At 40.1% G+C, this 24,652-nt stretch overlaps 1 protein-coding gene across 1 annotated transcript in view; it reads right to left on the reverse strand.

Annotated features, from left to right (window-relative positions):
• Window positions 1-24,652, reverse strand: part of LOC135116166 (WD repeat-containing protein 19-like) — a 310,907-nt gene that overhangs the window by 272,873 nt on the left and 13,382 nt on the right. The window contains exons 2-3 of the mRNA XM_064033436.1: window positions 18,547-18,701; window positions 15,504-15,598 (exon numbers count right to left, since the gene is read on the reverse strand). Of these exons, the coding sequence (XP_063889506.1) occupies window positions 15,504-15,598; window positions 18,547-18,701 (250 nt within the window). The remainder of the gene's footprint in view (window positions 1-15,503; window positions 15,599-18,546; window positions 18,702-24,652) is intronic.

The raw sequence follows: 24,652 nt of genomic DNA on the forward strand, positions 1-24,652 counted from the left end.
AGATTGAGGATGTTCATTGTAGAAGACTGGGACAGTTGAGTGTTCCTGAAGAAGAGGGGAGAGTTGTCTGGAAGGTTGTGTTGAGTTAATAGATGGAGGAATTGAGTTTTTGAGGCATTGAACAATACCAAGTTTGCTCTGCCCCAATCAGAAATTTTAGAAAGATCAAAAATCAGGTGTTCTGTGGCTTCCCTGCATGAAATATTTATCTCTTGAAGGGTTGGACATCTATGAAAAGATGTGGAAAAGTGCAGTATCATCAGTGGTATCATCAGCATAGGAGTAGATAGGACAAGAAGTTTGGTTTAGAAGGTCATTGGTGAATAATAAGAAGAGAGTGGGTGACAGGACAGAACCCTGAGGAACACCACTGTCAATAGATTTAGGAGAAGAACAGTGACCGTCTACAACAGCAGCAATTGAACAGTCAGAAAGGAAACTTGAGATGAAGTTACCGAGAGAAGGATAGAAGCCGTAGGAGAGTAGTTTGGAAATCAAAGCTTTGTGCTAGACTCTATCAAAAGCTTTTGATATGTCCAAGGCAACAGCAAAAGTTTCACCAAAATCTCTAAAAGATGATGACCAAGACTCGGTAAGGAAAGCCAGAAAATCACCAGTAGAGCAGCCATAACAGAACCCATACTGGCGATCAGACAGAAGGTTGTGAAGTGAAAGATGTTTAAGAATCTTCCTGTTGAGGATAGATTCAAAAACTTTAGATAGGCAGGAAATTAAAGCAATAGGTCAGTAGTTTGAGGGATTAGAATGGTTACCCTTTTTAGGAACAGGCTGAATGTAGGCAAATTTCCAGCAAGAAGGAAAGCTAGATGTTGACAGACAGAGGTGAAAGAGTTTGACTAAGCAAGGTGCAAGCACGGAGGCATAGCTTCGGTAAACAATAGGAGGGACCCCATCAGGTCCATAAACCTTCCAAGGGTTTAGGCCAGCAAGGGCATGGAAAACATCATTGTGAAGAATTTTAATAAGTAGCATGAAGTAGTCAGAGGATGGAGGAGAGGGAGGAACAAGCCCAGAATCGTCCAAGGTAGAGTTTTTAGCAAAGGTTTGAGTGAAGAGGTCAGCTTTAGAAATATATATGATAGCAGTGGTGCCATCTGGTTGAAATAAAGGAGGGAAAGAAGAAGCAAAGTTATTGGAGATATATATTTGGTTGAAAGTGATGACAAGTATTTTCTTAAAGACTTTCTCTTTATTTCTTAATATTGTCCGATTCCCTTTCATGTATTGTGTGGTAACATCTTTATAGTGTCATCTATGCCAAATTGCAGTTCTGGGTCCATGACCCTTCTTCAGTGGCTGTGGGGGGATGCTTTACTCTCAATGTTTGGGGAAATTATAAGTAGCTTTTCTCTCTCCATTCCAGCTATAGCACATCTCTTGTTATACCAATCCTTCTTAAATAGGTTTTCCATTGATTTCTTAGATAGCCATTTCTCCATTTCTTTACTATAAATGTCCAGGAAGGTGATCCACTTTTCTTCTGCCACCCATTTGAAATACTTCCAATCTACTTCATTGAAATACTTCCTAATCTATTCAAAATTTTACTTATTGTAGTTCAACCATCCTCTCCTATGATCTTTTCTTGTACAGATATTTTTATCCATTACTAAGAACTGAATCAATGCATGGTCACTTTCACTTGTTCCTTCATAAAAATTAGATCCAGCCTTGATGGTATTTCATTTCCTCTGAATCTCAAATCTTATTTGTTTGTGTGTGTGTGTGTATTTACCTAGTTTACCTAGTTGTGTTTTACAGAGCTATGCTCATGCTGTTCTGTCTCCATATCTATAAGCATCCAGCTTAACTTTAAATTCATGAATATTGTTTGCTTGTACCACTGTTTCATCTAAGTTGTTCATATTTCTATGCTTCTATTTGGGAAACCATATTTCTTGACATCTCTTTTACTTGCTGTTTTCTTCAATTTCACTCCATGCCCTCTTGTATCTCTTGAGTCCCACACAAATAAGTCTTCTTTGTCAACTTTATCCTTACCCTTTAAAGCTCTGTATATAGCAATCAGGTCTCCTCTTTCTCTTCTCTCTTGTAATGATGGAAGCTTCAATCTCCTTAATCTTTCTTCATAGCTTAAATCTCTCAAACTTGGTATCAATTTGGTTGCAGCTCTTTGAATCCTTTCTATTTTCCTTATTTTCTTTTAATTATGGGGTGACCAAACAATTGTGGTATATTCCAGTTTTGGTTGAGTCACATATTCCATCAACTTTTTCATCATCTCTTCATCCATGTAAGCAAATGCCCCTTTCATCTTTCTTGGTAACTTACAGGTTTCCCCAACTATTTTGTTTACATGTTTTTCTGGTGATAAATTATCACTGATTGTAATTCCCAAGTCTTTTTCTTCTTTGGTTTCCTTAATTCCCACTTCTCCCATGGTGTATGAACTTGTCAATCTTCTTTTGCTTTTTCCTAATTCCATCATTTTGCATTTCTTTGCATTGAATTACATTTCCCATTTCTTACTCTATTTATATATCTTATTTAGGTCTTTCTGTAATATTTCACAATCCATATTGTTTTCCACTCTTTTCAATAATTCTGCATTGCCTGCAAACAGACTTATATAACTGTCAACCTCGTCCACCATATCGTTGACATACACCAGGAACATTATGGGGGCTAAGAATGTCCCCTGTGGTACTCCACTTGTAACTCTACACCATTCTGATTTTTCTCCCTTTATTACTGTTCTCATTTCTCTATCCCTCAAGAAGTCTGTAATCCAATTCAGTGTGTTTCCTTGCAAACCCCCTATATTTTTAAATTTCCATAGCAGTCTCTGGTGTGGTACCTTATCAAATGCTTTTTTTAAGTCTAAATAAACACAGTCTGCCCAACCCTCTCTCTCTCTCTTGAAATATATAAATTGCTCTACTATAAAAGCTCACTAAATTCGTGACACAAGATCTTCTATTTCTAAAACCAAATTGTCTGTCAGTCAATGTATGTGTTTCTTCTAAATATTCCATCCATCTGTTTTTAACTATTCTTTCTGCTATTTTTGCCACCACACTTGTTAGGGACACTGGTCTGTAATTCAATGGATCTTCTTTATTACCTCCTTTAAAAGTGGGCACAATATTGGCTCTCTTCCAGTCTAGAGGAATTTTTCCTTCCTTAAAAGAACATACTATGGTATTGTGTATACCTTCTGTCAGTTGTTCACAACATTCCTTAAGTATCCAGTTGGACACTCCATCTGGTCCTTGAGCCTTACTTACATCCAAATCTTTCATAATCTTCTTAATTTCACTTATGTCCACCTGTATCTCTCTCTCATCACGTTGTCTCTGTGCCATGCTCTTTCTCCTTCAAATTTGCTTTCTTTGGTACATACTGACTGGAAGCACTTGTTCATTAATTCCACTTGTAACCATGTATCTTCATATGTAATGTCATCTTTCGTTAATTTATCTACTGTTTGCCTGTTTTTCATCTTCCAATTCACATATCTGAAGAGTAACTTCGGCTCATCTTTGCATTTGTTAACTATATCTTTCTCATAATTCCTTTCTTCATCTCTCAGGATTCTGATATATTTGTTTCTTGCCTTCTTGAAATCTTCCCATTTCTCCCTTCCTCTATTTTTTCTCCATCTATTCCATGCTGCTTCTTTTTCTTTTCTTGCTGTTATACATCTCGTATTAAACCAGTCTTTTTTTCTTTTTCACTACCTTTGTTTTGATCTTTGGTACATATCTACTGACCCCTTCATTATAAATTTCCATGAATATGTCCCACTTTTCCTGCGTACTGCTTGCCGTGAACAGTTGTTTCCATTTAGCCTCTGCAAAATATTCTCTCAACCTGATAAAATCTGCTTTCCTGTAATCATATCTCCCATTCTTGTAAATTTAATTTCTATTTTCTATTGGACCACTGCCTATACTGAATTCAATTAACAGATGGTCACTTTTACCCAATGGGCACTGATAATTTATTCCATCAATGATGTCCATTTCCTTTGTAAACACTAAGTCTAGCCTTGATGCCTCTTCATTACCCCCAAATCTTGTATTTTCTCCAATCCATTGGGTCATAGTATTTGTCATTACAGTAAAATCCCTCTTATCCGGCATCAACGGGACCGCCGACATGCTGGATACTTGAATATTGCCGGATACTTGAATAGAAGTGAAATTATGTCCACAATCACCACCCTACACTCACGCATCTTACCATAACAAAGATCAGCTGATCTTAATCAGCAGCTGATCTGATCAGCTGCTTAAGTGTAAGCACAACATGCTTCCTCTTTTCTACAACTTTAGGCATGATGAAGGCGTCAGGCGATAAACAGTGCACATGCGGGACTGAGTCACTGAGTAAACACAGTGCAGTGGGCCGCGGGTGGCATGAAGCAGTGCACTCTGGTGGCGAGGGGACAAAGTATGCCTTGTGTGGGAATTTTAATCGATTTTATGAGTACACATTGATTTTTTATTGAATTTAAGGCTCGGGGAAAAATGTGCCGGATACTTGAAGCTGCCAGATACTCGAATGCCGGATGCGAGGGATTTTACTGTATTAAATTTAGAAGCATATATCCCCATGACTCTTCTCCCCCGTCCGTGGTCCACTCTTCCCAGCATACCTCCTTGCAATTAAAGTCACCCATAAGTGTTATATTGTTATTCTCTGCCAGTATTCTCTCCAAACAGTTACTAGTATCTCTTAACAATAACTTTTAATCCTCTTGTGTCCATGCATTCGTCTTTGGGGGTACATAAGCCACTGCAAAATCTCTTCTTCCTTCTCCTTTCCTTTTTGTTTGAGTTCTAATTACTTCCACCATTCCTTCTCCTACTTCAACCTCTTCCACTGTTATACTCTTCTTTGTAAGTAACATGACTCCTCCTCCTTTCTTATTATTTCTATGTCTTATCCACACATTATAATTACTATTACCAATTCTTATATTTTCTATTGTCTCATTTAGTTTAACTTCAGTAATACCCATGATGTCGGGTTGCTTTATCTTAATATAATTATTCAATTCTTGCAATGTTGATATTAAATCATTTATATTTGTACAGGGTGGGGCAAATCAAATGCCCGAGTTTTGAAAGGCATGTGCAACAGCTGTGGTGGTGATGGGAAGATGTGTGTGGTCTCGTTGTGACCGCCAAACCCCGCCGTTTTCAGTATCAGCCATGCCTTGGTCGGGTGAACATCACAGCTTTGCAGTGCGCACGTATTTCGAAAATGGCCGTTCTGTCATCGCCACCCAGCGTGCCTTCCACCTGCACTTCAACATTCCACGTCATGGTCCCATCCCTGATGGCAAGGCAATCAGGCATTGGATTGAAGCACTGGAAGATAATGGTTCCACAAGAAGACCTAGGGGTAGTGGAAGAGCAAAAATGGTAAGAACACTGGAAAATATGGCCTTAGTTAAAGCAGCTGTCAAACAATCACCAAGACGCTCTGCCCGGAAGCATTCACTTGCATTAACCATGTCTAACCGATCTTTAAGGCGGATACTGTGTTACGATTTATCGTTCCATCCATACAAAATAATGACTGTTCAAGAATTGAAGCCTACTGACTTTGAAAATCGCAGGAATTGCTGCCAGGAAATGTTGAACCGTATCCCTGAACCGTCAACTTTTTTCAGCAGTGACAAGGCCCACTTCCACCTTTCTGGAAACATGAATAAACAACATTGTCGTTATTGGGCTGAAAACAACCCAAGAGAACTTCACCAGAGACCGCTCCATTCCCCTAAAGTTACTGTTTGGTGTGCAGTTTCCATATTTGGGGTAATTGAACCTTATTTCTTTGAAGAGGATGGAAGATCTGTCACTGCAACTCTCAATGTTATCTTGCAATGTTGGAAGACTTTTTTGAACCGAAATTGGAAGAATTAAGTGAGGAAACAAATCTGGGAGACATCTGGTTCCAACAAGATGGAGCAACAGCCCACACTGCTCAAGTTGCAATGGTCAAATTGCGACAGATGTTCCCGGCACGCTTAGTCATCGCTACAGAAGGCCACCATCTTCCTGATGCCATCTTCAAAAAGAGATCACACAAATGGCATTGTATACTGATTTGAATAAAACAACAAATTATTCTGTAATTATTGTTTTACTTTTCCTAATAACCTATCAAAACTCGGGCATTTGATTTGCCCCACCCTGTATGTGCCACTGTCCACTTTTTATTTTTCCATATATTATTTACATTTTCTATTCTTTTTTTGTCAGATACCACTTCCTGAGCCTCTCGTCTTTTACTTTCCAATAGAACTTTTTTTTCTCTTCCTCTGTTCCGTTCTCACTTTATGCCTTTGCTTCTTTTATTAGATCACTTACTTTGAGTCTCTCCTCCTCATTTGTGTCCCTCTTTATCCAAACTTTCCTGTATTGCTCTGTCTTGTCCAGTTTCCACGCATTCGATATCACTTCCATGACTGTTGTTTGTGCCCTAAATTTTACTTTCAGTGGTCGCTCTCCTCCTTCTATATACTTCCCCAGTCTATGTATTTCCTCAATTTCACTTATCCAGTCTTCCCCTTCTCTCTGTATATTTCTTACAACGTCCTCTGCTACCTTTTTTTGTTCTCTTTCCCTCTTGCATCTTACTGGCTCTGTTTCCTCTTTTAATCCATATATAACAATACATTTCTTTTTTGTCCAGTGTCCTTCTGTTTTGATTCCTTTTGTTTGATCACTTTCACAATTTCCTTACTTAAATCTGTCTTTTCCTTCTTTTGCACTCCTATGATTTCTGTAAAGTTAACCTTTTCTTCCTCTTTTTCCTTCCTCCAGATTTGATGTTCACTTTTCATCCCTATCACTTCATTTTCCTGTTTTTTTAACATCACTGTTTTCCCTCAATTTTGTTTTTAGATCAGCACATAGTGTTTTCAATTCTTTGTTTTCCTCTTCCAGGTCATGTTTTTTTTTTTTTCTATTTTTTCACTCTTTCAATGAGGTCACTGATCATCCCTTCCATCAAAGCCACTTTCCTTCCTTGCATTTTATCATGTAGTTCATTATCTTCCTCAAATCCTGGGAATGGTGACCCCGTTGGCAACACTCCACTCCCTCCTATGGCGTCTGCCTTGATGGAGCTTTTACTCATTTTGTTACATCTGTTATTACTTAAATTTTCCCTTATTTTTTTTTTTATTTCTAGAGACAGGACAACGCTATTTAAGCATAGCTCCTACCTGGGAACACATTCTAGGCTCCTAGTGGTGGCCATGGTCAAACAAAATCTTTCTCTACTGGAGCTTGGATCGCTGCTTGTTTACTCACCGACAACATGTCTTTATTCAATGACAACGTCTTCACAAGTTCTTTCCATTTGTTCACGCTTCAGTGAGGAAAACTATACTTCTTGACATCTCTTCTACAGTTAACTTTCTTCAACTTCTTACTGTGTCCCCCTTGTACTCTGTGTGTCTAAATTTATAAAACATTCTTTGTTCACATTTTCCATACCATTTATAATTCTATAGATGTTTATTAAATCTCCTCTCTCTCTCTCTCCTGTTTTCAAGGATAGGAATTTCCAGCATTCTTAATCTCTCTTCATAGGTCAAATTTCTCAACTCCAGAACCATCTTAATGACTGCTCTTTGTACTCTTTCCAGTTTTATAATATTCCTCCTTTTATGAGGAGACTACACTATTGCCACACATTCCAATCTTATCGTGGAAATCAACAACATTTGTGAATTTTTTTGAATTTATCATTCCTTCATCCAAATATTAGAATGCCATTCTTACTCTTTTTAGCAAATTCATGATCTCCCCAGTGATTTTATTAATGTGTCTGTCCAGAATCAAATTTTCAGTGACTGTTACTCCCAAATCCATTTCTTCTTTTGATTTCTTTAACTTCACACCATCCATCTCATAATGATATTGTATTCTTTTTTTACTCTTACCGAACTCCATTACTTTACATTTACTTAAACTGAATTCTATTTGCCAAAATTTACTCCATCTATTTATCTTATTTAAATCATCTTGCAGTATCATACAGTCATTTACATTTCCTATCGTTCTCATCAGCTTAGCATAATCTGCAAATAAGTTCATATAGCTATCTATTTCCTCATTCATGTCATTTAAATATATCACAAACATTATCAGTCCCAACACTGACCCCTGTGGGACATCACTAGTTACTTTCAGCCAAGATTAATTTTGGTCTTGTGTTACAGTTCTCATTTCTCTATCATCCAAATAATCCTTTCCCTTATTTCCTCCTTTGAATATTGGTGTAATATTTGCTCTCTTCCAATCTTTTGGTATTCTTCCTTGCAACTATGATGTCACCACCATACTGTGAATTTTATCAGCCAGTTGTTCTCTGCATTCTTCCAATATCCAGTTTGATACTCCATCTGGACCAGATGCTTTGTTTACATCAAGTTCTTCCATCATCTTAAGTATTTCATCATAACTGACTGGAACTGTACTTAGTATATTCCTCACCAACTTATCCCTTCCAGCATCAAACTCCCCTTCCACAGTAAACACCAATCTGAAACTTTTGTTCATAACCTCTGCCATGTCCTGTGCACCCTCATAGACTTTTCCTTCAACTTTCAATCTTGATACACCTTCTCTCTTCTTCATCTTCTCATTAATATGCTTGAAGAATAGTTTGGGTTCATTTATATACTTTTCTATTACATCTCTTTCATAGTTTCTTCTCTCCATTCTTATTATCTCAACGTGCTTGTTTCTAACATCAATATATTCCTCCCATCTGCTCTCAGATTTCCTTTTCTTCCATCTATTCTAAGCATTTAACTTATAATTTCTAGCATTTTTGCAATTTGTATTGAACCATTCCTTACCCCTTTTACATCTTGCTCCTCCTCTAGGAGTGTGTGTGTGTGTGTGTGGTGTGTGTGTGTGTGTGTGTGTGTGTGGTGTGTGTGTGTGGTGTATGTGTGTGAGTGTTCTCTATCTCTCCTTCCCTTTCCTCCTTCCCCCTTTCCTGCCCTCCTCCCTCCCTTATTAATGTAGATAGATCAAAACTGAGGCACTGAGCTGCCAGGTACCAGTTAGAGATCAGTGGTGAGCTGCCATTACCCAAACCCCTAGAAAGACATCCAAATGTTCTATAACATTCTATGTATGGCTGTTATACATGGTTTTTCTAAAGAGCTCTCTTTTCAACATTTAGAGAACATTTGGATGTTTTTCTAGGGCATCCTGAGCGGGGTTTGGGTAATGGCACCAGTATCTGGCAGCTCAGTGCCTCATCATTGATCAAGACCCCATCATTAACAAATTAACTTTTTTTTTTTTTGTCACATGTCCCACATCCTATAATGCTATTATTTGGGCAATAATTTTACTCTTTAAATGATGCCTATCTGCCATATTAACAGAGAAACAAGCCCAAAACAGTCAGTGTACTACCAAAAAATTTATCTCACAACCACCAAGGACCACACAACCTTCCAACTCACACGCCCACTGGGAGCTAAGGACTAGCTGAGTATCATGATGTCATAAAGATACCTGCTGTGACATCATGCTAGCAGGCAAAATTTGACTCTTTTCATTCACCCTCACTAATACCATACTGTTTTCACCATCAGAAGTGCCTGTGGGATGCCAGGCAGGCAGGTAGGCACTTTGTCAAGCACTGAATACTTGATATCAACCTATACTAGGGGAAATATGGTAATTTATGATGTCAAAATATTGAATGCATGGCTATTTACTAAGATTACAAATACAGTCCAGTAAAAACATAGCTTATCATTATTTATGTATCCTTTTTAATTAAGAAACTTATCAAGTTACGTTCATCTAAACATTCCTTCATGTTCTTCGCTGTTATTGACTCCACTTTTTTACCTACAACAGAAAGGTTTTTTTTTTTTTTTTCATGTAGGAAGGGCACTGACCAAGGGCAACAAAAATCCAATAAAAAAAAAAAGACCACTGAAATGCCAGTCCCATAAAAGGGTCAAAGCAGTAGTCAAAAACTGATGAATAAGTGTCTTGAAACCTCCCTCTTGAAGGAATTCAAGTCATAGGAAGGTGGAAATACAGAAGCAGGCAGGGAGTTCCAGAGTTTACCAGAGAAAGGGATGAATGATTGAGAATACTGGTTAACTCTTGCGTTAGAGAGGTGGACAGAATAGGGGGTGAGAGAAAAAGAAGAAAGACTTGTGCAGCAAGGCCACAGGAGGAGGGGAGGCATGCAGTTAGCAAGATCAGAAGAGCAGTTAGCATGAAAATAGCGGTAGAAGACAGCTAGAGATGCAACATTGTGGCAGTGAGGCTGAAGACAGTTAGAGGAGAGGAGTTGATGAGACGAAAAGCTTTTTGATTCCACCCTGTCTAGAAGAGCAATATGAGTGGAACCCCCCAGACATGTGAAGCATACTCCATACATGGACGGATAAGGCCCTTGTACAGAGTTAGCAGCTGGGGGGAGGTGGAAGAGAAAAACTGGCGGAGACGTCTCAGAACGCCTAACTTCATAGAAGCTGTTTTAGCTAGAGATGAGATGTGAAGTTTCCAGTTCAGATTATAAGTAAAGGACAGACCGAGGATGTTCAGTGTAGAAGAGGGGGACAGTTGAGTGCCATTGAAGAAGAGGGGATAGTTGTCTGGAAGGTTGTGTCGTGTTGATAGATGGAGGAATTGTGTTTTTGAGGCATTGAACAATACCAAGTTTGCTCTGCCCCAATCAGAAATTTTAGAAAGATCAGAAGTCAAGCGTTCTGTGGCTTCCCTGCGTGAAATGTTTACCTCCTGAAGGGTTGGATGTCTATGAAAAGACGTGAAAAAGTGCAAGGTGGTATCATCAGCATAGGAGTGGATAGGACAAGAAGTTTGGTGTAGATGATCATTAATGAATAATAAGAAGAGAGTGGGTGACAGGACAGAGCCCTGAGGAACACCACTGTTAATAGATTTAGAAGAACAGTGACTGTCCACCACAGCAGCAATAGAACGGTCAGATAGGAAACTTGAGATGAAGTTACAGAGAGAAGGATAGAAGCCATAGGAGGGTAGTTTAGAAATCAAAGCTTTGTGCCAGACTCTATCAAAAGCTTTTGATATGTCTAAGACAACAGCAAAAGTTTCACCAAAATCTCTAAAAGAGGATGACCAAGACTCAGGAAGGAAAGGCAGATCACGAGTAGAGCAACCTTGATGGAACCCATACTGGCGATCAGATAGAAGGTTGTGAAGTGATAGATGTTTAAGAATCTTCCTGTTGAGGAAAGATTCAAAAACTTTAGATAGACAGGAAATTAAAGCAATAGGACGGTAGTTTGAGGGATTAGAACGGTCACCCTTTTTTAGGAACAAGCTGAATGTAGGCAAACTTCCAGCAAGAAGGAAAGGCAGATGTTGACAGACAGAGCTGAAAGAGTTTGACTAGGCAAGATGCAAGCACAGAGGCACGGTTTTGGAGAACAATAGGAGGAATCCCATCAGGTCCATAAGGCTTCCAAGGGTTTAGGCCAGTAAGGGCATGGAAAACATCATTGCGAAGAATTTTAATAGGTAGCATGAAATAGTCAGAGGGTGGAGGAGAGGGAGGAACAAAACCGGAATTGTCCAAGGTAGAGTTTTTAGCAAAGGTTTGAGCAAGAGTTCAGCTTTAGAAATAGATGTGATAGCAATGGTGGCATCTGGTTAAAATAAAGGAGGGAAAGAAGAAGAAGCAAAGTTATTGAAGATATTTTTGGCTACATGCCAAAAGTCACGAGGGGAGTTAGATCTTGAAAGATTTTGACACTTTCTGTAATGAAGGAGTTTTTGACTAGTTGGAGAACAGACCTGGCATGATTCCGGGCAGAAATATAAAGTGCGTAAGATTCTAGTGATGGAAGGCATAAGTACCTTTTGTGGACCACCACTCTATCATGTATAGCACGAGAACAAGCTATGTCAAACCAAGGTTTAGAAGGTTTAGGTGAAGAAAAAGAGTGAGGAATGTACGCCTTCATGCCAGACACTATCACTTCTTTTATGCGCTCAGCACACAAAGACGGGTCTCTGACATGGAAGCAGTAGTCATTCCAAGGAAAATCAGCAAAATACCTCCTCAGGTCCCCCCAACTAGCAGAGGCAAAATGCCAGAGGCACCTTAGCTTAGGGGGATCCTGAGGAGGGATTGGATCAATAGGACAAGATACAGATATGAGATTGTGATCGGAGGAGCACAACGGAGAAGAAAGGATGACAGCATAAGCAGAAGGATTAGAGGTCAGGAAAAGGTCAAGAATGTTGGGTGTATCTCCAAGACGATCAGGAATATGAGTAGGGTGTTGCACCAATTGCTCTAGGTCATGGAGGATAGCAAAGTTGAAGGCTAGTTCACCAGGATGGTCAGTGAAGGGAGAGGAAAGCCAAAGCTGGTGGTGAACATTGAAGTCTCCAAGAATGGAGATCTCTGCAAAAGGAAAGAGAGTCAGAATGTGCTCCACATTGGAAGTTAAGTAGTCAAAGGAATTTCTTATAGTCAGAGGAGTCAGGTGAAAGGTATACAGCAGAGATAAATTTAGTCTGAGAGTGACTCTGTAGTCGTAGCCAGATGGTGGAAAACTCGGAAGATTCAAGAGCGTGGGCATGAGAGCAGGTTAAATCATTGCGCACATAAACGCAACATCCAGCTTTGGATCGAAAATGAGGATAGAGAAAGTAGAAGGGAACAGAAAAGGGGCTACTGTCAGTTGCCTCAGACACTTGAGTGCCAGTGAGGAAAAGAAGATGAGGTTTAGAAGAGGAGAGATGGTGTTCTACAGATTGAAAATTAGATCTTAGACTGCGAATGTTACAGAAGTTAATGAAGAAAAAATTGATGGGGGTGTCAAGACACTTAGGGTCGTCGACAGAAAGGCAGTCCGACCTGGGGACATTTATGTTCTCCCCAGATGGGAACTCCGAGGATGGTGTAGGAGTCGCCATGATGATTTTGAAATTTTTGAGTGAAGGGCGTGTGTGTTATTAGGTGTTTGTAGTTTTGTGTGGAGGAAGAGAGTTGTCTTTAGAGGGCAGGCTGTGACTGCAACTGTGACAAAGGGAAACATTCAGTGAGGTCACAGCTGGGTTTAATAAGTTCACAGCACCCACTGAACAGTGCTTTAGACCTCACTGGGAGTAATTATCGTTTCGGCAGGTGTCTACTGCCTTCTCCTCACTTGACAGGTCTATAATTACAAGTTAAAGTTCTATCTCCTTTCTTAAAGGTGGGTATTACATTAGCCTGCCTCCATATTACTAGTACCTCCCCTGACAAGTGATTTCCTAAAAACAGAAACTAACGGCTCACTAATAACCTCTTTCAATTCCTTAAGTACTCTGGGATATATTTCATCTGGGCCTGGTGTCTTGAACTTTTTAGCCTATCTATCTCCTTTTCTACTATCTCCTTAGTTATGGTAATATCTGTCAGCTTCTCATTCTCATCTGCTCTAAACTACTCCTCACTATTTGGCATATCCTGCATGTTTTCTTGGGTGAGGACAGTAAAAAAATACTCATTCAGAATTTTACTAATCTCCTCCCCAGAACTAACATGCCCCCCATTTGCTACCTTTAATGGACTTATTGTATCCTTATTCTTCATCCTATATACCTGATAAAATCCCTTGGGGTCTGTCTTCACCTGGCTGGCTACCTTTAATTCATAATTGCTTTTAGCTTTCCTCATTAACCTCCTGGTTGTTCTAACTAATTCATTATATTGTGGCCTTAAAACCTCTTCCCCTGTCTTTAATCTCTTATATATATTTATTTTCCAACCTAGTGTTTTAACCTAAGTCATTCATTTAGAGTAATTTTTCTGTGATCTCATTGCTTTATATGTGATGTTTGCTAATTCTCCTGTATGCAATTTATCTATGAAACATTTATGCAACTCATCTACATTTACTTCACCCAATCCTCTCATCTCAGCCCCTTCCATCCTCTCCACTCCCTCATCTACTCGCCTTGACCTCATCTCTCCCATATCAACATGACCTGACCCTCCAACATGCACATATCTCTCCTGCTCTCCCTCCTCCAACCCTTCTGGACACATCTTCCCTCCTCTTGTCCTACACCCTCACACCTCAACTCACCTCCCTCATCCTGCCTTATCTCTCTCAACTCCGTCCTGGACCTGACCTCACCCTGTGTCCATTGCCAGTCAACTCCTTGGAGATACCTTTTTAATCCCTCAAAATCTGCTCTCCTAAAGTCAGGTATTTTACTAGCATTTTTGTTTCTAAGAGTTTCCTCACATTTTAATTTGTATCTAATTTCTCAATGGTCGCTGTTACCTAGTAGTCTTCCATTCTCTAACTGCATGATTGCTTCCTTCCTGTTAGTTAGAATTAAATCTAGAATATTGTTCCCTCTAGTGAGTTCTATGATTACCTGTTATTAAAAAATTATCCTGAATTACCTTAACAAATTCCTCTGCTTCACTGTTACCCATCATCAGGCTCCACTTAATATTCCTCAAACTAAAATCTCTTACCACACATATCAGACTGTACCCTCCTGCTCTATTTATTTCCTGCCATAGTGAGGTGTTAATTTCCTTTGTAGCGATTGGTGGCCTCTACACTATTCCCAGTACTACTGACTGATGCTTCCTTAATATCTACCCATATCAACTCTGTTTTGCTATCTGTTTTAATTCTACTGTTAATACAACATTGTAATGTGTCCCTAACATATAGGGCAATGCCTCCTCCTCTCCTGTTTTCCGTCTTTATTGAATAATGTATAACCATCTATCTCAACCTGTAGATTAAATACATTTCCTGAAATATCTAACCAAGTTTCTGTTAAAGCAATGATATCTAGGTTCTGTACACACACCATTCCTCTAAGCAAGTCTATTTTATTCAAAATATTTCTACATTTCGTGTAGTAAACACTTAAGCTATTCCTCGCCTTCGCTGAGCTAGTTACCTTTCTAGATCGATTTGATTTATCCTTCATTTAGTCCACCCAAGTCTTTCCTCACTCCTGACTAACAAAAGAAAGTACTGGAGTGCAGTTATCTCCTGCTTGAGTGTTCTGGCCAAAACTCAAACATCCTGGCTTGATAAATGCACTCCATCCCTGACAACCTTCAGCCTCTTGGCGCCCCTGCACACAACCGACCACTGTTCCTACGTCGCCTTGCTAAATAAGGTGACAGCAGGGCATGACCCTCCCACAGGTGCTGAGATCCTCTCACAGAACTCAGCCTGTGGGTCTGAGATCCTCTCACAAAATTCAGCCAGCACCTCTGAGATCCTTCAATGGAACTTAGCCTCCACCTCTGAGACCTTCACAACAAAGGCTTCGAGAACAAGAGAACTAACACAACCAGACAACTCAGCAACACAAGGCACCATGTCTAGACTAGCCAGCTAAAGCGTCAGATCACTGTTCACTAAACAGGTTCATTCGCTAAGAACCCTGACCTGAGTCTGCCACTACCTGAGAGTTAATAAAAATATGGTTTCTTACCTGAATTGGCATCCCACACATGGACAAGAGGAGACCTATCATTGATGATGGAGAGCAGTGCACCATCCTTGTCCCAACCAAAACCTGAGCACACACTGAAAAATTACAGGTTGATTATTCATTGATTCATGGCATTACAACAGCTTGGTTGCTGTACATAGAAACTGTAACAAACAGCAAAAAACAAAGTAGTAGTAATATGCAGATACAAATAAACATAAAGGTACTAACTAGCATAACAGGAGACAAGCTGCCTCAAAAAATGTTATACAGTAAAAGACAACAAACAGTTAACTGACACTAGATTTGAGCTTTGGAATACAGTAATGACTAAATTCACTCATACCATGTAATGTTAACTCTTATCATGAACAGCATAGTATGAACCTGCAGAGCACACTGAGAGGAACTCAGAATAAAGCGAAAATTAGTGCAGTACATCTGATCATAACTGTACTCACAAAGTAATGCTACAAAAAGATCTAGCACAAAAATACCAAACTTCACTGTGCTAAGAGAAACACTGGAATTTGTAGCATGAAAGGCATAACTTCAAACCTCATCACCATGCCAACCCTCCTCTGCTTCTTGACAACAATCATAACTTTTGGCAGAGATAGATGTTTTGAAATCTTGTTATCTTAGCAACCATTTTGTACTATGATATTTTGGATTTTTCTTGCCACCACATACTTGATTCTGACCAAATTAAATTAACAAGACATAAGTTTATTTTCCACAATCATAATGATATGGAGGCAGAGGAGTGGAGCATGTGGGGTGCAGTGAAAGTGGTCTTAGATCTAATTTTCAGTCTGTAGAACACAACCTCTTCTCTACTAAACTTCATCTTCGTTTCCTCACTGAAAGACGGGTGTGTGAGGCAACTGACTGTAGCTCCTTTTCTGTTCCCTCCTACTTTCTCTATCCTCATATTCAATCCAAAGCAGGATATTGTGTTTACGTGCGCAATAACTTGCTCTCATGCCCACACTCTTGAATCTTCTGAGTTTCCACCATCTGGCTATGACTACAGAGTCACTTTTAAACTAAATTTATCTGTGCTGTATACCTCTCACCTAACTCCTCTGACTATAAGAAATTCTTCCAAAGTGAAGCACATTCTGACTCTCTTCCTTTTTGCAGAGATCTTCATTTTTGGAGACTTCAGTGTTCACCACCAGCTTTGGCTTTCCTCTCCCTTCAATGATCATCCTGATGAAATAGCCTTTAACTTTGCTATCCTCCATGACCTAGAGCAACTGGTGCAACACCCTACTCGTATTCCTAACCGTCTTGGAGATACGGCCAACATTCTTGACCTTTTCCTAACTTCTAATCCTTCTACTTAGGCTGTTACCCTCACTCCTCCGTTGGGCTCCTCCAATCACAATCTCATATCTGTATTCTCAATCATTCATCCTTTTCTCTGGTAAACTCTGGAACTCCCTGCCTGCTTCTGTATTTCTTCCTTCCTATGACTTGAGCTCTTTCAAGAGGGAGGTTTCAAGACATGTGTCCTGTATTTTTTACAAACACTTTTGTCTTTGTACAGAGAACAACATCTCAGTGAACTTTTTTTTTTATTTTGTTACAATTCTTATTGCCCTTGGCCAGTACCCCTCCCACACAATAAAAAAAATAAAATGATAGATGAGACAAGATGTGACCACTGAGGAGAACAAGATGCAGAGAGTCATCACAAGACTAACAGAGATGGAGATATCAGTAGATTACAAGATGTGGAGAGTCATCACAAGACCAACAGAGATGGAGATATCAGCAGATTACAAGAGATACCCAGGTGGCTTTCACTAAATACAAGGGAAACAGAGGTCACTCAAAGCAAATGACATGGACAAGATGGACGGGTGGCACACCACAGGAAACTCTGTCTCCTTGTTCCTGATTAGGAGATGCAATTACCAAAGTTACTCGAGAATGAACCTTATTGAAAGTTAAGGGAAAACAAATTGTATGATCGAAGTATGGGAAGATGAACATAGTTACCTGAAGCTGCCCCTTATTGAATGTATAGGAAAATTAATCCTATGATTGAAGTATGGGAAAATAAATAGTTACTAAAAAATCAACCTTATTAAAAGTTATAGGAAAATAAATTGCATGATCGAAGTACTGGAAAATAAATCTTACAGCAATGAAAGCCCTGTTGGGGCAAAAGGTCACTCTAACATTATGTGTGTATTATGAGGTGTAGGAGACAGGAATAGACAGAAACAGACAGAGAGATGAACTAGACAGAGCTGTCAGACCAGAGAGGGTCAAGATGAGCAATCTGCCTGTCACAGTACCAGTAAGTAGAACCAGACAGTTGTAATGCAGTCAGAGTAAAATGTTGGACATGAAGGAATTGGGTATTTGTAAGATGTGCTTCCTTATTGAATATTAGTTGCAGGGAATGTGTAGGATGTGTTTTATCATTGAGTGTTAATTGTGTGCAGTGATTTGAATTGAAAGTATAATGTGAAGTGTTCCAAGATATTTGATTGAATTTGCTTGGAGAGATTAATCCACTTTTCGTAGTTTTTCGTTGTCATCAGAAGTTGTGTATGATTGTCTAAGTGTAAATATATGTAAATAATGGAAATTAAGTAAAATTTTAAAAAATAGATAAATACATTTCCTTGAACCCACAAAGGCCACTCTTAGAGATTAGGGACGCGTTAAGGTCATGCAACATAGAAACACTACACAGGCTAAGATGTGTGGGTGCTCTATATCCTAAACTCTGTTACCTATCTGTATTGTTGTTTTGTATATATATGGATAGTAAGGAATGAAAGGAATTAAAGGATGCCACTCTTTTTCCTTGGCCCTCAGAGGAGAATCACAAAACCAGTTATATAACACTCACATTCCTCCTGACCAACACATGCTCATAATTGATAACCAAAAAATATATAAATAATAAAGCAGATGCAATATTAAAGTACATATTTGCCTATGATTCTTAAGTTCTAACATTCAGCATTCTGTTATTTCAAGCAAGTTAAATTTAATCATGAATTCACTAAGTACCTACCCTGGCAGGTGTATCTGTTCCCGCAGGTTGCCATGCCTGTCATAAATGTTGACCACCTGGTTGTAACCTGTTGTGGCCAGGAATCCTCCTGAAGCCTTCTGCCAGGTGAAGAACACTCCTCCTGGGCCATGGGGACTCCCCAGACTGAAAACTCGCTGAAAAAAATTTACAGTTTTAGATTTTATATGTACAGGAGTATGAATTTACCTTACAAAAGAGGAATACATAGGCACCAGTGAAGTTGTCCTAATAAATGAATACAGTAAAATCCCTCTCATCCGGCATTCGAGTATCTGGCAGCTTCAAGTATCCGGCACATTTTTCCCCGAGCCTTAAAATCAATAAAAAATCAATGTGTACTCATAAAATCGATTAAAATTCCCGCGCGAGGCATACTTTGTCCCCTCGCCACCAGAGCGCACTGCTTCATGCCACCCGCGGCCCACTGCACTGTGTTTACTCAGTGACTCAGTCCTGCGTGTGCACTATTTATCGCCTGACGCCTTCATCATGCCTAAAGTTGTAGTAAAGAGGAAGCGTGTCAACCCGAGATGTTATGACCCTTCACTGCATTGAGAATGAGTTTTTGCTGCAAAGAAGAAGGAGCTGCAAATAAGGAGACATTAGAAACTATTTTAAAGTAGCTTGTAAGGGAAAAGAAGTGGGGCAAACAAGTACAGAATCTGATGCTGTTGATGACCCGGAGGGTGTTGAATGAGAGGTGTGGGAAGCGAAAAAGTGTCACAAACACTTGTACATTTTCATATCTTTACTGTGTGCTATACATGTTGGCTAATATTGAATAAAGCAAATATGGTAACTGTATACGTACTTTATTTTTGTAACCCATCAACTTACTTACTTATAAAAGGAAAGTATTAAAAAGAATGTTAGTACAGTAGTATTGTGTGTTGGTGAGTGTGAGGTGGCAGCACAGGTGGCAATGCGCGGCACGGCGATCAGCTGATCTTTGTTATGGTAAGATGCGTGAGTGTAGGGTGGTGATTGTGGACATAATTTCACTTCTATTCAAGTATCCAGCAATATTCAAATACAGTAAAATCCCTCTCATCCGGCATTCGAGTATCCAGCAGCTTCAAGTATCCGGCACATTTTTCCCCGAGCCTTAAAATCAATAAAAAATCAATGTGTACTCATAAAATCTATTAAAATTCCCGCGTGAGGCATACTTTGACCCCTCGCCACCAGAGCGCACTGCTTCACGCCACCCATGGCCCACTGCACTGTGTTTACTCAGTGACTCAGTCCCGCATGTGCACTGTTTATCACCTGACGCCTTCATCATGCCTAAAGTTATAGAAAAGAGGAAGCGTGTTGTGCTTACACTTAAGCAGCTGATCAGATCAGCTGCTGATTAAGATCAGCCGATCTTTGTTATGGTAAGATATGTGAGTGTAGGGTGGTGATTGTGGACATAATTTCACTTCTATTCAAGTATCTGGCAATATTCAAGTATCCGGTCCCGTTGATGCCGGATAAGAGGGATTTTACTGTATCCAGCATGTCAGCGGTCCCGTTGATGCCGGATAAGAGGGATTTTACTGTATGCAGTAAAAGCTAAACAAATTGGGATTTCAAGTATTTTAATTTCATCAAGATCCACATCAAGTGAGCCTGCAGATCAATTTGAAATGAGATCCTAGTTTCTCAAAACCACAAGATTCAGCAAAAGAGCGTCCACTTTTCCCTGTCCAAATACTCCTTTCATGCTTATTTAAGCAACAATGACTCAAGATAGCAGCAGGAAATATCCAATGCTAAAAACTCTGCTTGGAAAGTTTTTTTTTTTCACCTTTTGCCTTAACATGTGTGCTGATACAACACTAAAGATCATGATGAGTGTCAGTGGTACATGTGATAAGAGTGTGGCCAACAGGCAAAGGCTGTGGCATGCAAGAGATGCATGACTTGGTCTCATGTGGCCTGTATGGGCATGAGGAAGGCCAGCATGAAGACACTGGGCTTTAAACTCCTGGTGTTCCTGTGCAGGGAATGCCTGAGCAAGAGCCTCAATGAATGGAGGAGCCAGGAAGATGAAAAAGAAGAAAGAGTGGAGTAGAGCACCCAGACAGAAAACTTAGTAAAGGAGGCAGAAGTACAGATGACGAAGAATGAAGAGAGAAAAGACCAGCAAGAAGTGGTAGAAGTGGCCACAACAGACAGATAACCAAAGAAGAGAATGGTGATGAAGGAAAAAACAAAGCATGTCACTGGAGACAGCATAGTGAGGAAGACTCCCAACTTTATGAGAAGGGAAATTGAGTGCACTAGTATGGGAGGTGCTAAGATACAAGATATCAAGAAGAAAGTCATGGAAGAAGTGCAAGAAATGGAAGAAAGAAACTTGTTTGTGACCCAAGGAGGAGGCAACAACATAGAAGAAACCGGCACCAAAGGAACAATAAAGGAAGTGATAGAAGTGGTGAAGGCAGCAGAAGAGATGTGTGCAGCAGTAGTTGGGGTCCTATAGTGCCCATGAGAAGGAATGTAATATGGAAGGATCAAAAGGGCAACAAACCAAAGTATATGCATGAAGCTCATGAAGATTGAGATGGAGTGGACAGCAGAAAAGAAGGGGAACATAAGCATCCCCGAGATGGACAGGATCCTCGACCAGGACAAGTTCTATGGGAGAGATGAGGTCCACCTCAAACGTGGTGGGAATGACAAGTTAGGATGACAAGTGGATGAGGGTAAGGCAAGTGTGCTGTGTAGACAGCATGACAAGGAGCATCCCCATATGACAGCCAACATGGAAAAAAAGAAACTGACCAGGCGAGAAAATGTGTGAAGATTGGTTATCTGAATGTGAAAGGACGGGGTGTGAGTAAGTTTGGGGATGCATGCAAGGAGCTCAGTGAATGAAAGATTCATGTGGTCAGGCTAACGAAGACACTTGAGAGATGATGCAAGAATGTTACAATTGGAAGGGGACATATGATACAGGAAACATAGGGAAGAGGCATAACCTTCCTCTACAAAAAAGAAAGGGGACTGAAAATAGGAGACTGATGTGGGGAAGTGTGCAAGCAGTGAAGATGTGCTAATGGTTAGGATAGAATGTATGAATGGTTGTGGCAGACCAGAGGTGGTACGGTACTGGTGTTAGCATATATGATTTGTATGGGTAAAAGAGCATACAGGAAGAACATAAGGAGGTACAGCATACTTAAGAAAGTTGACAGAAAATAGAAAGGAAAGAAAGAATGGTTACTTAACTTTCAAAGTGCAGCACATTCTGACTCTCTACCTTTTTGCAGAGATCTCCATTCTTGGAGACTTCAATTTTCACCGACAGCTTTAGTTTTCCTCTCCCTCCACTGACCATCCTGATGAACTGGCCCTTAACTTTGCTATCCTCAACAACCTAGTGCAACTGGTGCAACACCCTACTCATACTCCTGACTGTCTTGGAGATACACCCAATCAACTCTAATGCTTCTGCTTATGCTGTCACCCTATCTTCTCTGTTGAAAAAACAGGAAGAACTGTATTTTAAGAAAACAAGATATGTTAGAAGAGCAACTTGTGTGTATGTGGCCACAACAGCAAAAACAATATAAATAAACCTCTCTTCAGAAACATCTCCCTGCCGCACAGAGCCTTCCTGCAGCGCAGCGCATCACCATGCCATCTTTTCTGTAGATTTTCCCTCAGCTCACATACAGAAAATACAAGGTTATTTTTATTATCTCTATTACTAAAATATCCTGCAGGAATAAGCAGATATGTAATATCTTCTCATACTGAAAACTGTATTTTACCCCATATATGGAGACCTTCAAGTTACAATACATGCCGCTGCTTAAGGGTGAAGTCCCAAAAGACAGGAAACAACACAGTACACAACACTTGCACACATCAGACAGGATACACGACACCACTGGTGGACCCACTCTCCAAGCTGTGTCCAAGACACTTTTTTTTTTTTCTATGCAGGAGGGACACTGGCCAAGGGCAACAAAAATCCAATAAAAAAAATTAAAAAATGCCCACTGAAATGCCACTCCCAAAAAAGGGTCAAAGAAGTAGTCAAAAATTGATGGATAAGTGTCTTGAAACCTCCCTCTTGAAGGAATTCAAGTCATAGGAAGGTGGAAATACAGAAGCAGGCAGCGAGTTCCAGAGTTTACCAGAGAAAGGGATGAATGATTGAGAATACTGGTTAACTCTTGCATTAGAGAGGTGGACAGAATAGCAATGAGAGAAAGAAGAAAGTCTTGTGCAGCAAGGCCATGGGAGGAGGGGAGGCATGTAGTTAGCAAGATCAGAAGAGCAGTTAGCATGAAAATAGCAGTAGAAGACAGCTAGAGATGCAACACTGCGGCGGTGAGAGAGAGGCTGAAGACAGTCAGTTTGAGGAGAGGAGTTGATGAGACAAAAAGCTTTTGATTCCACCCTGTCTAGAAGAGCAGTATGAGTGGAACCCCCCCAGACATGTGAAGCATACTCCATACATTGACGGATAAGGCCCTTGTACAGAGTTAGCAGCTGGAGGGGTGAGAAAAACTGGCGGAGATGTCTCATAATGCCTAACTTCATAGAAGCTGTTATAGCTAGAGATGAGATGTGAAGTTTCCAGTTCAGATTATAAGTAAAGGACAGACCAAGGATGTTCAGTGTAGAAGAGGGGGACAGTTGAGTGTCATTGAAGAAGAGGGGATAGTTGTCTGGAAGGTTGTGTCCAGTTGATAGATGGAGGAATTGTGTTTTTGAGGCATTGAACAATACCAAGTTTGCTCTGCCCCAATCAGAAATTTTAGAAAGATCAGAAGTCAAGCATTCTGTGGCTTCCCTGCATGAAATGTTTACCTCCTGAAGGGTTGGACGTCTATGAAAAGACGTGGAAAAGTGCAGGGTGGTATCATCAGTGTAGGAGTGGATAAGACAAGAAGTTTGGTTTAGAAGATCATTAATGAATAATAAGAGAGTGGGTGACAGGACAGAACCCTGAGGAACACCACTGTTAAAAGATTTAGGAGAAGAACAGTGACCGTCTACCACAGCAGCAATAGAATGGTCAGAAAGGAAACTTGAGATGAAGTTACTGAGAGAAGGATAGAAGCCATAGGAGGGTAGTTTGGAAATCAAAGCTTTAAGCCAGACTCCATCAAAAGCTTTTGATATGTCCAAGGCAACAGCAAAAGTTTCACCAAAATCTCTAAAAGAAGATGACCAAGACTCAGTAAGGAAAGCCAGATCACCAGTAGAGCGGCCTTGACAGAATCCATACTGGAAATCAGATAGAAGGTTGTGAAGTGATAGATGTTTAAGAATCTTCCTGTTGAGGATAGATTCAAAAACTTTAGATAGGCAGGAAATTAAGTAGTTTGAAGGATTAGAATGGTCACCCTTTTTTTTAGGAACAGGCTGAATGTAGGCAAACTTCCAGCAAGAAGGAAAGGTATATGTTGACAGACAGAGCTGAAAGAGTTTGACAAGACAAGGTGCAAGCACGGAGGCACAGTTTCGGAGAAAAATAGGAGGGACCCCATCAGGTCCATAAGCCTTCCGAGGGTTTAGGCCAGCAAGGGCATGGAAAACATCACTGCGAAGAATTTTAATAGGTAGCATGAAGTAGTCAGAGGGTGGAGGAGAGGGAGGAATAACCCCAGAATCGTCCAAGGTAGAGTTTTAACAAAGGTTTGCGCGAAGAGTTCAGCTTTAGAAATAGATGTGATAGCAGTGGTGCCATCTAGTTGAAATAAAGGAGGGAAGGAAGAAGAAGCAAAGTTATTGGAGATATTTTTGGCTAGATGCCAGAAGTCACAAGGGGAGTTACATCTTGAAAGGTGTTGACACATTCTGTTAATGAAGGAGTTTTGGCTAGTTCGAGAACAGACATGGCATGGTTCCGGGTAAAAATATAAAGTGCATGAGATTCTGGTGATGGAAGGCTTAAGTACCTTTTGTGGGCCACCTCTCTATCATGTATAACACAAGAACAAGCTGTGTTAAAGCAAGGTTTGGAAGGTTTAGGTCGAGAAAAAGAGTGAGGAATGTACGCCTCCATGCCAGACACTATCACCTCTGTTGTGCGCTCAGCACACAAAGACGGGTCTTTGACATGGAAGCAGTAGTCATT

Source organism: Scylla paramamosain, chromosome 30 (assembly GCF_035594125.1).
Source record: "Scylla paramamosain isolate STU-SP2022 chromosome 30, ASM3559412v1, whole genome shotgun sequence".
NCBI classification, from domain to species: domain Eukaryota; kingdom Metazoa; phylum Arthropoda; class Malacostraca; order Decapoda; family Portunidae; genus Scylla; species Scylla paramamosain.